This window comes from Balaenoptera physalus (assembly GCF_965194825.1).
Source record: "Balaenoptera physalus genome assembly, chromosome: 5".
In the NCBI taxonomy this organism is placed as follows: Eukaryota; Metazoa; Chordata; class Mammalia; order Artiodactyla; family Balaenopteridae; genus Balaenoptera; species Balaenoptera physalus.
The window spans coordinates 115836919-115852999 of NC_138884.1; the positions used below are offsets into that span (position 1 = coordinate 115836919).

Here is a 16081-nt window from a genome sequence, read left to right on the forward strand (position 1 = left end):
TCTCTTTGGGAAACCTGGGATCTTGAAACATGGGATGCGGACATGCAGACAGTTGCCACTGAGGATGTTTGCTCTGCACTGACCCCTCAGAACTTGCAAAGGTGGCCTACAGCTTCACTCCCCCCACCCCATGTTAGAAGATGCTGCAGAGGCCACAATTCTGCATGGTAATGGGTATCCCCTAAAGGACCTACCCCTACCTCCTCTCCTGGCTTCCAGGACCTTAACTAAAGTTAAAGCCCAGAATTATCCAGCTGGGTGTTGCTGGGCTTGATAAGGGAGCACAGAGACTATATTTGAATGTATTTGTAAGAATTAGCTGGCCTGTGCCAGCAAGAGCCTGGAAAGTAGCCCTGGGATTGCATCTAGAAAGTGCTTCGTCAAGAGGGCCAGAATGTAAGACTGGATAAGGAAGAATTCATTGACTTGGAGGGAAGAGGCACTTTCTCCAGATTCAACTTTCTCCAGATTTAGCATCCTGACAAAGGCCCTCAGGGAATGGGCAAATTCACAGCTTGCATAGATCAGCTTAAGCAGATCTTTCTTGAAACTGTGCTACCTGCCAATACTCATGCTACCCAGTTCTTAATCTTGCACTTTCCTTATACAAGTCACACACCCCTTGTGTTCTAAAGGTTCTCCCCACCTTCTCCTGATCCTTCCCGGAATAAATTTCTTGTGCTTCTCATCCTGTATTATTGTGTGCTTCTAGGTGAACCTATACTAACACAAAAAGTAAACACAGTCAGCCAAAGGTTTTATGGGAGCAAAAATAGGAAATGAGGCTGGAAACTAAGGTCCAAATCTGATCATTCACCTTAAAAGCATGTCTTCACCCCTCAGTGACATGTTTTAGTGAGAACTGGTGATTTATGGCAAGTATTTAACATAAACAAATGTTGCTGGGAGTATAATAATTGGGGAATCGGGGTGAGAAAAGAAAAAGGGATTAGGAATCAGACGTTTGAAAATCATCTAAACTTTTTCAAAACTTGAGGTAATAATGCATATACCTTGGCGTGGATAAATAATATAGGTATGTTTAAATGACTGACTAACCAATGGGAAATAATAAGAGGTCAGTAATCCCCTTTTTCAATTTGCCTTGGAGCAGTCGCCAAACCCCAAGGCCCAGTTAGGAGGCCCTTTCATTCACCCTTAGCAGAGCTCTGGTGAAGTAAGAGATGGGGCCGCATCCATCTGAGAAAGTATACCTGATTGTATATGAAAGGATAATACATTTAAAAATGAATTATTTCATTTAAAAATGAATCACCACACATGTGTTGATGTCTGATAGAAAAAAATCATTAAGTAGTAATTAAGACGGGACTATTTGTCATTGGATGAAAGAGGGTTTTCAGGGCTGAAGGCAGGGTAGGAGGGAGACCTCGACAGAGGCAGCTTCTTTTAAAGTTGCTAAAGTTTGTTTAGTGATTTTTTTCAGTACTTTCCATTTCTTGTAATATGTTCTTGCTTACAAAATAGAAAATGATATAGAAGGATATCAATCATTCCTTTAAAAAAGCAAAATAAACTAAAATTAATGTCATGCTGATACGGACATCAAATGTAGATGAGGCTTATTAAAATGTATGTTTGTTTGGTGTCTAGTTTAACTGCATACTTGTTTTAGTGGAAGCTTTTGAGAAATATAATATTCATGTAATTATATAAGTTCGTGAGCTATTTGTGACATTAAGAAGCTACCTTTTTAGGACTGAACAGAGCACTGGATCCACTTAGTTGACTTCTGCATCCTGAAGAAGAGACATGCAAATAAGTAATTGAACAATAACTTGTGTGAAATGTTACAGAAAAATAAAAGTAGCAGTAATTATATAAGAATTGTCTAATATCAAATTATATAAGAATTCTTTATGTCAACTATCATTTAGGCTTTTATATATGTGAATTTATTAATGTTATCAATGTTGTAAGCATAAATGTCTTGTTTTTAGGATGACTACCATCTGTTTTTTAAAAATCACTGTTAATATGTATGTGTATATATTCTACTAATGACTCAGGAATGACAAATAAATTGAAAATTCATAAATATGGATAGAGAGTCATTATGAAGTCTAACCATTTATTTTAAATAAGGTATTCCAATTAGATTGAAAGCATTCATTGTCATAAATAAAAGCAAGCATTTTTCTATAAGCATAATTAAATTTGCTATAAGCATACTTAAATGTCATACTTCTTAGATTTCACAGCAGTGTCCCTGGATCAGACTTTTCATGTTGATATCTGTAATAAAGGTCTATTTCAATCAAAAAGTTGTCTCTTACTATTCAAATAAAAAGAGAATCTTAATTCAGGATTTTACAAATTATTCTTTCTTAGCATTACCTATTTTAGGTGTTTTACTTTTATACATACGTATTTTAATCTGGTTTGGCTTGTACTCATCCCTGAATCACTGGTCCACACATTTATTGATCAAAATGGGCTCGTGGGCTCCCTCCTCCCCCTTAATGTTAGGGGTGTGAAATCGGTCTACCTGAACCACAGGGACAGAGAGGAGAGAAGGATCTCTCCCATGTTGGCCCCAAATTGAGTACAGATTCAAACACTTGGGAACACTACCATGTTTCTCCAACAATATCCCAGGCCCCACTTACTTCTTTCTTCTCTAGCTAAGAGATTTAAATGCCGGCAATGATGGGAGTGTCCATTTCCCTATGCAATGGACAGTTACCGCATTTGCCTGCACTGCATCTACTCCCCCTTACCGTGGTTTTTGACTCCTCTTTTCCTCCTACACTGATCCTCCACTCCTCTCAGTACAGTTGAGAGTGACACACTTTCTAGCTCTCTATATTTCTAAGTGGAAGTCCGGTGTACAGGAATTAGACTTTCCTTTTCAACAAACATATTAAGCTATCATTACCACCCATGGTTCAGCTTCTTCAATTGTGCCATCTTTGTCTTCAGAGTAATGTTGTTATAATCATTTAAGTATTTTATTACATGTAGTTTTATTATTTGATAAGATAATAGTATAAAGTGGGAAATATGACTTGGCTGTTCCTAAGAATAACAAATAAGAATTTTCTCATGAGCATAAAGTAGTTGAGTCCAAGATGAAAAACATTAAGTGTGCTGAAACAAGTAAACCTTTGGCTTCAATCATATTCATTGGGTCGAATCCAGTGAAATGAAGGTTCAACAGTGAGGCAGCAAATACAACTTGAAGAATCTGTGCAAAAGGCACGTTAGAGTTGGTGGCAAATATCTGGTTTGTATTTTGAGATTTTGTGATCTTGTCTTAGTTCCCTGAAACAAATCCTCTCATGCATAATCCTATAGCTAATATTCTACACAATCAACATTTATACCTATTTCTATAAAGTAATGGGGTAATTATAAGGAATGGAATTTTGCTGGTAAGTCTATCAAACTCATTGTAAATTGTCTTCTTTACCCCAGAAGTAGTGCTGTGCTCATGTAGATCCAATCAGAGACATAATGGTATTGTGTGCACCTGTGTGTTGTGTGTGTGTTTACACATCTACATGACTAATTAATAAAAATGGACCTTTCAAGTTAACCAGATAGAGTTATCATACAATTACACAGAAATTAATCATCCTATTAGAATTCCAGTGAAGATGTTTCTCTGTCTCCTCCCTCCTGCTGCTTCCTTGCCCATTAACCCTTCAATAATACATAGTGTAGTAGGTATTTATCATCAGATCCCCTTCCTTCTTTCTTCCCCCTTCCCTCCTTCTCTCTCTCTCCCTCTCTTCCTCCCTCTCTTCCTTCTCTTATCCCTCCTTTCTCTCTCTTACTTTCTCTCCTTCTTCTCTTTTCCCTTCTTCAATCTTTTCTTGCTTCTTTTCCTTCCTGTCATTCTTTTTTTTTCTGCCCAGTATCAATTTCCTTTTTTGGTTCTATCATACCCTGATTTTCCCTGGATTACTATTCTTTCATTCTCAGTAAATGTGGTAGGGAGAGGCTTATCTCCACCCTGATCTTAAGGAAAGGTTAAGATTAAACAAAATTTTGTATTTTGCTTTGTATAAGATAAACCAAAGCTTCCCTCTTTACAGTGACTAGTTAATGTGTTGGGCACATAATCCAATATAGGCCAAGGATTTGTTCTGTGATTTTTGCTGAACTTGTCAGGAAAGAAAATTTTTCCCTATAAAAGCATTCCTAGCAACGGAAAATAAATATTTAGAGGCGCTAGTGGCCACAACATAAACAAATAAGGCCTCAGAATAAAGCCAACTGAGAGTACTATAGAGACAGAGAGAATAACATAAAATAGTGTGATCCTTGCTTTAGTCTTTCCTCAGGACTTTTCAGTTATCTGAAATAATAAATTCCTTTCATTGTTTACACCATTGTGAGTAGTTACACTTTTTACCTTCTTTAAGGTGTGAATGACTTACTGACATAAAAAGTTCTGACCAGAGCCATTTTTATAGAAACCAGCACTTCATTTACTCTTCTAGAAAACAGGAATACAAATGATATTGAATCTAACCATCTGATCTGTGGTTCCAACTTAGCAACTCAGAAAAAACCTGAGAAAGTTGGGACTACGGTTATGAGGATATGGATACACTAGATTTTTTATATTATCTGATATTTATTTTTTCATCCTTTCTCTATACAACTCTGCTGTAAGTCCTAATTTGACTACAAGCATAAAGTAAGGAGTGACACACTTTACTTCCTTTTAAATGCTTTAGGACTTCTAGTGAAATGCCTTTTTCAAACTATAACCCATCATTTAAAAACCTGTTTACCCACTAGTCTCTGAATAAACCAGCAAGTAGTCTGTTAAATGAGGCTCACCTAGAAGTCGTTGTTTACTCAATTCTCTTTTTAAAAGTAAGTAGATGAGACAGTCACCTACAATATAAGGATCAAAATGATCAAAAGAGCTATTCAGAGATACTCCAGAGGCAGTGAATAGCCTCACTGTTTCAAAGTTCACAAAGTAAGACATACTAACTTTATGTCATGAATGAAATGCAAATTTATCTTCCAATTACAATTGATATTTTAGAGTTTACTATTGGTGGCAGCTGTAAGGACAATTAAAGAATTCTAATTAAAGCTACTTAAAGTGGATAAAGCCTATGCCAGATTCCTCCATCTAATGCAGTTTCTGTCTTTTAAAGACAGAAAAGGATCCACAGTGATTTTTAATCTAAATCTAGAACAGGTTTATTTACCTATTCCATGTTACTTCCACTAATAACATAAGGAATGTATACATAGATTATGTAATAGAGGATATAAATGTTCAACATTGGCAGCGTGTGTGATGATTACCGACAAGAATTAATCAGCATTCCTCAGGCCATACACAATGCAGTTAGAATAGAAACAGCAAATCTGTTCAAGTAATGCAAACATGCTGCATAAAAGGCTAAACAAGTAAAAGTATATCATCAGCCATGACTCAAATTACATCTTTAAATTGTGTGCCAGCTTCCTTTAAATTAGCCATTTAAGAAAGTCTCTGACAGAATTTATAAAACTGGAAAGTACTACATCTTCTCAGGTTCACAATTTTGTCATGGTGTGAGAATGCATTTAATAATTCAGTGTGTAAATTAACCCTTCCTTGATGCAACAGATAGAGTACAGTGGATACTTACGTGATGTTTTTCTTAATGATTAATCTGTTGATAAACCTCAGAAGTTCTATAGCCATCCATGGGGACAATGTGCCCAAGTTCCCAAAGAACGTGTAGATTGTAGTTTTATTGCTAAATTCTTTTCAACTCAATTTTTTTATTCTTGACATTTCATAGGAGTCTCAATATTTTCTATCAAACTGTGAAATCAAGCATTTCAGTTTTTGTTGTAGTCATTGCTTGTTTTCTTGTTCTGGATATATTACGGGTCCTTGGGATTTTAATGAACTGAAATAATTACCATTCATTTCTTTCAGATTTGGAACTACTCATTTTTTAGTCCTCAGAACTCTGGTGGTAAGGATTCAATGGGGGAACTTTTGGTATGTAGAGATTTCTGTCAAACGGTAGGTTTGAAACTGAAACTCGGGTCTCAGGAAATTCTGGTACAAAATGCTTTCTCTTGCATACAATAATGAAGAAACACTTCTAACTATGCTCTCTGGAATGTATTTAGGCTATTAATGAAAATGGGCATGGCTATCTCTGTAAAGAAGAAAAACAATAAATATTAAGAAATTTGTACTCTCATATTTGTATAGTCATGAGTCAACTTGTTCCTCATGAAGGAAAGTTTAGACAAATCTGAAAACCTTATTATTCCTTTTGTGACTGGGAGTCAACTAAACAATCTCAATTCTTGATTTGTAGTTTTAACATCTACCCATTTTCTGCTCAAACATTTCGGTTCCCAGAGATGTTAAATAAGAGAGAATGATTTTATCTCCTTTGATGAAATTGCTAACAAAGAATGTAAAAGTGGACAGATAAATTGTGTTATAGCAGGTACAGAATTATGCTTAATATTCTTAGTGCACTAATTCTGGTCAGCATCAAACTTTGAACTTAATCTATTTATATTTGTGTTAGGAGAGAAGATTGTCATATGTAATTACTGCATTAGAATGTTTATAGATAAACATAAATAATAAGTGTAAGTTTTTGCATGCAGTGGAGATGAGATAAATTGAGGGGGATGAATAGTCAGTCACCTGTGGATGAAAGGTAGGGGCTGGGGTAACTAAAGGCCAAAAAATATATGAGTCACTGGGAAGAGGGGAAAATGGAAGAATTCACCTGTAAAAGTTTTGTTTGGGTTTCCATTTCTTCTCTACCCTGGTCAGTGTGGGAGATGGGTACTAATCAAATAATGCTTAGAATGAAGGTGAAAATACAACTGCTGTAGGTGAGTCCCAGATCTCAGCCTTGCCCTTCCTCTCCTTTATCTATCCACACTCACTCTTTTGGTAATCTCATCCAGGCTCATTTTTAAAAAATACAATGTATATCCCCAGCCTATAAATCTCCCTTGAACTCCAAGTCCATATATCCAATTGTGTGTTTGACATCTTTACTTGAATGTCTGAGAAGCAGCTTAAACTTAGTACATCTAAACCCAAAATTCAGTATTCCCTTTCTCAGTTAAGGAAAGGACAACTTCACTTCTCCAGTTATTCACATTAAAGGGCCTGGGGTTATTATTAATTTCTCTCTTTCTTACATACCTAAAGCCCTACCTATCCATGCAAATTCTGTTTCCTTTATTTCCAACTATGTGCTGAATTCAACCTCTTTTTTACAACCTCCACTGTTACCATTCTGTTTCCATCATCTTCTTTCATTTGGATATGGCAATGGCCTCCCCAGACTGGTCTCCCTTCCTCTATTCTTGACTTTCTGTAGTCTTTTCTCAACACAGTAGCCAAAGTAGTCCTTTTATAATATAAGTTGGATCATGTCTCCCTCCAGTCAAACACTCCAAATATTTCCCTTCTCACTCTGAGTAAAGGTCAAAGTCCTTAACATCACATGGCACAGTCTTGTCTCTCTTCCTTCTCTAACCATATTGCCTACTCTTCTCTCTCTTACCCATTGCTCTCCAGACACAGTGGGCTTCCTGCTGGTCCTTGAAAACTGCAGGCCCATTCTTGTCACAAGGTCTTTGTACTTGCTCCCTTTGCCAGGTAGGCTGTTTCCAACATATCCACATGGCTTACTTACTTACTTGCCTCCTTCAGGCCATACCTCAAATGTTACCTTCTCCGTCAGGCTTTCCCTAACTACCCATTTAAAATTCCAACTCTTTTCCTCATCCTCTCACCCCACTTGGCATTTGTGATCTCATTTTCCCTCCTTAATTGTACCCATATTATATATTACCATGTGATATTTATATTTATTTACTTCTTTGTTTATGACTTTTTCCTTTCCACTAGAATGTGAACTGTATGAAGGCAGGGATTTCTGTCTTATTTGCTTGTGAATATATTCTGGTTGCCTAGATGAATGAAGAGCACATGATAAATGTGTTGTATTTTTTATTGAATAAATTAATTCATTAATAAATGCTATGAAGAGGTACAAGTTACTGAGACCCCATAATAGGTGAATTTGACAAAGTTGTAGAAGTTCCTTTAAAACATGAAGCATTAGCTAAGTTCTGAAGAATAAAGAGGAATTTTCCAAGAAAATAGAGAAGGCAAGAAGATTCCAAGTATCAATAACGAAATGAACAAAACGTCCTAAGGTGAGAGGCAGAACCCATCTTGCAAGTGTAAGGACTGGAAGAAAGTCTAAGTGGCTGGAGCAGAGAGAAAGGGATGACCTGATATGGGATGGGACTGCAGAGCCAGACCACAAGATCCTTGCAACCACATTTAGGGTTTTATTCTAAGAGTGATGGGAAATCACTGACAATAAGCATGGAATCACATGAGCTTTGTGTGTGTGTGTGTGTGTGTGTGTGTGTGTGTTTGTTTTAAAAGGACTGTTCAGGCTGCAGCATAGAAAATGTTTGAAGACAGATAGGAATGGATGGAAAGAGAATACTGTGGTAGCTAAGGTGACTCCCATTAGAAATGACAGCAACTTGGACTAGGGTGGTGGCATGTCTCAGGTCTTTTGAACCTTCCTGTTTTTCTCTTCTGCCATTCCAGTCTTTTTGGTTCACTACTTTACCCTCAGATTTTACAACCCAGGGGTGCGCGAGTCTTGCCCTCTTCTCTCAGCTGGGAAGACTTTGACATTAAAGAGCTTCACTCCACCATCTCTCGCCACTCCTTCACATGATGCCTGCTCCATTCACAACAAACATTTTCCACTGCTTTTATTTATTTGTGTATTTATTTCAACTACTTGGTTAAGTTCCATGGGGATGGTAAATGTGTCAGGAACAATGTTTTATTCATTTTGATATCCCCAGCAGTTGGCACATTGAAAATAACAATAATACTTATTGAATAAATGAGAAATTAAAGCAATTGCTGGTTTGCCAACACAAGTTATTCATAATGTTCTTCCTGCTGCTGCTCTGTAGACATCACAAATTTTGGAGACATAAAGGCCTTTTCCATATGGTCACAGTATATAAGCTATAGATCAAGTCATCTATTAGTGCTTGGTTGTGCACTTGAAGCTCAAATATACATACGTATAAATAGACATCTCAATAATATATAAATATAGCTAAAATGTTCAAATTATATGAAGGAAATTAATACATTTGGGGAGCAAATTGTATACATAATTTTCGAAACAGTCCTTTAAATGACTGCAAGTAGGACAGAGTGAAGTATTATTATTAAAAGAGCCCCTAAAATGCTCAAAAGATTCCATGTAGCTTCCCCAAATTCCCTGATTCCCAGAGAAAAGGTTAAGTATTACAAGATGCTGAGTCATTAAATTCAATTGCAACTGTACAATTGTGGCAGAATCTTTTACACCTAAGATGTTTAACAACCTACAGTGATCCTTAGCTACTGGGGGCATGAATTAAACTCTGTCAACTAAAAGCAACACACACATATACACACACAGATTAATCTGTCTCCACGCCCCCACATGTTAATTCAATATTAATAGAATTATAAATATAAATAAAAAATTATGAATAAAATTATATGGTCATTCATGGAAAGGTGAGAAGAGTTCTTGAAGGCTACAATGAATAAGAATTTTCAGCTACATATGTTTTATGATGGCATCAAAAGTTAAACAGTGCCATTTAAATGTTGTTCTTTTCCAACCGCTCTTCCAACTGTGCAGTTTTCCTGAAGCCATATAATTTTAAATAGAAGATCATTTTTCAGAAAAGTCATAAGCAGAAGATCATAATTCAAACCAGGCAACCAGATTCTCCTAACATCTAACTATTAAAGAAGTCAGTAATTCAGTCCTGTATTAAAAATGCTTTACATGTAGTCTTTACATGATTAGAATAGCTTTTAAAAGTGTTGTTCTTGGAAAGAGACATGGACACTGCTTCCAATTTGTGAAATTACAACACCTGTTAACCAGAATGATTTTTGTCATAAGGAACATACTATAAACAAAGCACAGACTTAGACTAAAAAGATAGGTCAGTTGACATTTCATTTTATATAAATACATGGAAAATAAGAAATATTGATTTAAAAACTGGCCAAGAAAACTGAATTGCATTGGACACAAAGATAGATCTTAAGCCAAGATATTAGAATAAAAGATTAGAAACAAAATTTCCAAATAAGCAAAAATGTCCTATATAGCTATGATACTTATGGAGTGTATGCAAATAAAACCTTCAATTTGTGTTCACTGTGTTTACTGCAAATATCATTTTTTCTCCATTAAAAAGAGTGGAAACAAAATGGGGAATAACTTCTGCATAAAACATGTCAACTAAAACAACTGCTACCAATAAACATGCTTGAAAAAAATGCATGATTTTCCAGGAACCATATGAAATTATTATCTGGTTCAATGTCTAAATAAGTTATAGAACTCCCCTCTCCTCCCTTTTTGGTTAATTCAAACTATTTTGAAGAATTATTCTCTTATCATTACATATAAACCTCCAAGTATTTGTGTCCTTGAAGATGTCAAGTAAGGAAAGTATTATCTGTGAAAATCCAGTTTTATATTTTTGCCGTATTGTTGCTTACACCAAAATATAACAAAGAAGCATAGCAACTCACCTGCAAAATTGCTGAGTATCCAGAAACTCTCAAGATTCAAGTTTCCTAATTCATCTTTCTCACACTATGTAATCCAATTCTGTTGCCATGGCCAAAATATTTTATATTAGTGATACTATTCTAAGAGAACACATCCTGGAATTTATAAAATTTACAAAAGTCTTCTAATGTGGTCTTTTTTCTGTGAACACGAACTCTTTCAATTGTTTAATGTTCCATGTTTGCAACCGTATTAATGATTTCCAAGATATAATACTGTGTTCTACGTTTCTTGTAGTTTATGAAGCAACAAAAAAGTGTTAATAAGCAGCATGGGTGGACCGCAATATTCCACAATAAAAAAAAGTCACACAATAAAAATGTAATCTCAGAGTATTTCTGGGAGTGGCTGAAGATAGAATTCCAGTGTTGCACGTTTCTTCATGCATTTTAATGCTTTCAAGTATTATCACCAGGACTTTTCATTCACAGCACAAGGAATTCATGGGATGCTTTCTCCTGGCATGCTTACGAAGAAGGAAGGAAAAAAGTTTAGATACGTTCATTTCTTCTTCTATTAAGGGGACTTTTTAAAGCTTTCAACAAAAATATATCCTTTAGAAATATGAAAAGCATCATGTTCTTCTTTTTTCCTTTTTAAAAAATATATAAGAAAGACAAAATATATGGAGAAAAGATGAACAAAACTGGAATATTTTATGAAAAATTTATATACAGTATTCATTCTGCTGACATAAGGGCAAGTGCAGAATTAAAAATGTTTTTATCATAAAAAAATTAGACTTTCAGTATCTCAGGATTATATGCTGATTACTTAAAATCTCACAAATAAAAATTTGTTCATGGAAAAAGAGATCTTTTGAATACTAAAGTCCTTTATTCAACAACACAGAAATTTCACAAAAACAACTTTACTGGGCAAATTGGATGTGGTTTTTTTTTTTTTAAGGTTTTTTTTTTTTTTTTTTTTTTTTTTTTACAGTTTTGTACATGCCCCGTAATTTTCTTTAATAAATACACTGTTTTCCAAAACTGCTTTTTTAATAATTGCACAAGCATACATAACACCTTACACAAATATCTATTAGAAAATTTAATAGATAACTGCACAGTTCAGAATAGGAGAACACTGTGAAAGGAGTACATTTTGTGGCCCATGTTCCTGAAATATCTCTGACTTCCTCACAGTTGTGAAAATGGAATCCCTCCTAACAAAGTAGCTGTCTTTTATTCACTAGGAATACAGATCTCAGTGTGAAACTGCCAAATTTAATAAAAACAAAATCTGAAACATTTAGCTGTGCATGAGAACCAACTGTCTGATATCACTGTGAATCTAGCCGTGATCAAAGACCCACTACAGCTTTTTGCTGAACATATTTGACCCTGCGCAGTGTGGTCATTTAACTGCTTTCCTTTTTTCATTATTTGATTACAGATACTATCAGCTTAAAGACTTTATTTGCTTTAGTATTAATTATACAACTTACATGCCAGGGGTTCTGAATGAAAGGAAGGGAATATTCCTTTCTTTTAGTGATTGCTTAATATTAATTCATAGGAAGCCTACCATCTCTTGCTCCCTATAAATGTATTTAGAAGAAGAAAGTTGGATGTTGGGAATTAAGCAACCAGGAGACATTTTTATACACTCTTACCCTGGGGGAAGACTATTACTGTTTTTTCTCCCAAGGATGGACACATTTCTAGTTTGCAAATACGCCTCTACTTATGCACAGACAGGCAGAATCCATCAGAAAGCCACTTTGGGTTGAAGGCCTGGAAGGAGAAAGATTTGCACTCTGATGTTCTTGGGATGTTAGGGGGCTGAGTGACAGCTGACAAAGGAGTGGATCCACTGCACTACGTGCCAACACCCCAAATACTTTCCATGGTCTCCCCAAATCCTGACAGAATATGGCATCTCCTCATCTACACCTAGAGAAGGCAAGACTCCTGTGTACACAGATAGACCTCTCGTACATAGTTTTTTATTTGGCTTATCTGATATGTAATTTTTAAGATGTAATTTTTAATCAGATCTACATCTGATTGCTATCTTCTGAATTTTCTTGATACTGAATATGAAACATGCAGTGAGGAACTTTTAAAAGTTACATTTCATTGGTATTTTAGAATCATGAAAAACGTAAATCTTTCAATCCCTCAGGGCTGTAATGATACGCTTTACAAGTTCTCGATACATTGACTTACAGGGGAGAGAACTGAGGGGAGGCTGGAAGAGTAATATCTTTCAACATCACCAAAGAGAACCATATATGCACCCTACATTATATAAATACAGTTTAACCAAAAGCATAAAAAAATGGGCAGTTTAAAAAAGAACAATATCAAGAATAAAAACACATAAGAGAACTCAAGAAAAGCTGCACTTCTCCATATCAATACTCAACAAATTTTCTTTCATTAAAAAATTGAATTGACATGTAAAAACACCACATTTTACAATATACAGATTCATTAATTCTTTAAGAAAACAAACAAAAACACATCAGACATGCAGTACTAGCATGTATTTTAGACTCACAGTACATTGCTATGAGATCTTTATATGTTACCGTATGCCTAATGCAGCCTGAATAAAAGTTTGTTTCAATTCTGTAATAACAATCATCATTTTCCAAAAAGCCAGGCAACCTTACCATTCAAGTGTGAAAGTAAGTTTTCACTTACTTGTAATTCATTAGCAAATTGGTTAAAAAAAAAAGTCAAATAAAATAAAAAATGGAACAAGAAAGAACTCATACAGCTCTCATTGGTCCCACAGCAGAAAGAGAAATTCCAACCAGAACCTTCAAAGGAATATACATCAAGTAGAAAGCTATCTCAAAATTAATATACAGCACGTTTTAATTTGTGATCATATAATTCTCTTCTCTAAACATGGATAAGTGTAATACATAATGAATTTTCTGCAAGAAGGCTACTTGACAGTAACTGTAGACCTTGCATTCAGACCCTAGGCAAGTTAAGTCACATTGTTTTTCACACTGGCGTTTGTTAAGTGCCTTCTCCACACCCAAGGATGAAGTGCTCTTTCTGCGTTTAAAAAAAAATCTCCTCTGTCCGTATTATTTCCCATTCAAAACTACAACTAGCCTTTTAAAATTATTCATCTGTTAGTCTTTCTAAAACTTTACAGTCCTTTTCATCACCCTTTCTCTTCTCAGGTTATTTTTCTTCACATGGTCCACGTTGCTAACTTTTCAGCAGGCTTATGGAGGTCACAGGCTACAATAGCTAGCTAGTGACTAGAGGACAAAAGTTACAGTAACGTGGCAACTTGGATACTCTATGTGTTTTGGCTAACCTCTGTTTTATTCCTGAAGCTGAAAATAGTCTTTCTAATCTGGCAGAAAAAAAAAAAAAAAGAAAGAAAGAAGGAAAGAAAATTCTTAGGGATCATGTCATCACTAACATTTGTCCTAATGGGACAGCCTTAAGATCCCTGACTGCCAGAAGAAAACCAAACACTACCTGAAAAGGTAGCATGGGTCCTATGAAGCATTAGCTCCTTTTGTTTGGGGGCTGTTTGCATTTATGGAATTCCACAGACTGTGGTCCTGCCTTCTCAGGAATGAAAGCATCCAGTGACAAAAATGGGAATGGAAGCAACGGCACGTTCCACTGAGGGCCTAGGGGAAGGCCACCGCTGCAACCAGGAGGCTGTGAGAAAGGGAGATAAAAAGAGATTTAAAAGCCTCACTTTCATGAACGTATTTCATTCTTTTGAATTTAAAAATGTACCTAGCCATGCCTCATGCAGGAGGCCTTTATGTATTCAAATTTTAAAACAAAACTACCCTTTTAATATCATACATGGAATTTAAACATTTGGATACATTTTATTAAGTGTTTCTTTTTTTCTACCAAAAAAAGAAAAAGAGCAAAAAATAGACAAAAAAATACATACAACCCATGTTGGACTGGGGGGAAAAAAAAAAGTCAGTCATAAATTTCTCCCCTAAGATATGATACTTTATCCTGTATCCTAGAAAACACTGTTTAAAGAAAAAAAAATTATACAACTGATTCTGCATGTTCCAACTACTCTGAGTACTCCCCGTTACAGTGTCACCCGAGACAAGTCAACTACACTAAGGATTTGGGAGGTATACCTTTCTGTACAGCTCGTTTGTAAGCAATGCAAGTGCATAACCACTACTCTAATATAGTGCTCAAAAGATTAATTGAAACTTTCCTAACGTCTTCCCCTCTTAGAACAATACAACTGAAGGTAATTGCTGGATGCATCATCATCATCTTTTAGTCTTATAAAACTCGGCATCACGTCTCTACGGAAAGAGGCATGGCAAAACATGCCACTGCTGTTGCTGCTCCTAGAAACAACTGGCAAAAAATATGTAAAGCTAAAATTTATTGCTCCAGATTTAACTCGCAGAACCAGACTGTTGTGTACAAACTGTTAATCTCCATAGATGCTCAGAGATGATTGTCTCCTTGTGTCTAAACACACAAAATACAAGCTGCTATCTGTACAGTTTACAGTACTGAAACACATATATTTGAAAATGAAGTATAGATATGTACTTTGCAAAGATACATGATTTTACAGCAGGGGTTTACCCAAACTTATTTTTTACAGCCACTTTCAAAATAGACAACAACTTCACTAGGATAGCTAAATTACATCAAAGAAAGAATCAGGGTATTGAAAGTAAATAGACTGGCCAATTCCCCAAGCTCCCAGATTATTTTTATATGTCTTTTTTCTTTTCTTTTCCTTTTTTTTTTTTTTTTTTGAAGAAACCCCTATACATAAAATGAAAATAATATCTGGATATTTTCTTCAGTGGTGGACTAGGCAGTTTCTTAAAACAAGACATTTAGTTTGCCTTTCACTTCCAAATGCCTTGAAAATAAGATATACTACTGCTTTAAAAGAACCATCGGAATGCTTCAGCGCTGGGAACAGGTGTTCTCTATAAAAAAAAGAGCAAGAAAACAAGTTAAGCTTTCTTTCTATGTCAATATAAAATTAGATTTTTCTCCTTTACACTTCAGTAATATTTTTAGTCAGCTATACACAACATAATGGCTTGTATATTTCAACATTAAATAAAAAACAAATGTTTAATCTTAGAATACTACAAAAATTAGAATATTGAATTTAATGATAATTTACTAAATATAATGATTAAAACACATTGGTCTAAAAAAATATAGGACACACAGCCTAGAACATGGATGGCAATCAGAAGAAAGGGGGAGGTTCAAACTATTAGCCAACAGTAGGAAGACCAGATACAGTATATACTTACATCAGCCTTACACAGGCTGCATTTTAAGTACGCTTGCTAGAGCCAGCAAGCGTACTTAAAATCTGTATCTGCTACATACATATGCAGCCTATGTAAGGCTGATGTTCAGAATTCAGTGAAGTAATTTCTTTATTCTGGAGAATTTCTTTTATGACAG

At 35.3% G+C, this 16081-nt stretch overlaps 1 protein-coding gene across 3 annotated transcripts in view; it reads right to left on the bottom strand.

The window, feature by feature from the left end:
• Positions 1-8982: 8982 nt before the first annotated feature.
• The window catches only part of CXXC4 (CXXC finger protein 4), a 30501-nt gene continuing 23402 nt past the window's right edge, over positions 8983-16081 (bottom strand). For all 3 annotated transcript variants that reach the window (XM_082462918.1, XM_082462920.1, XM_082462919.1), the window contains one exon: positions 8983-15585. In XM_082462918.1, the coding sequence (XP_082319044.1) occupies positions 15541-15585 (45 nt within the window). In that variant the 3' untranslated portion in view covers positions 8983-15540. The remainder of the gene's footprint in view (positions 15586-16081) is intronic.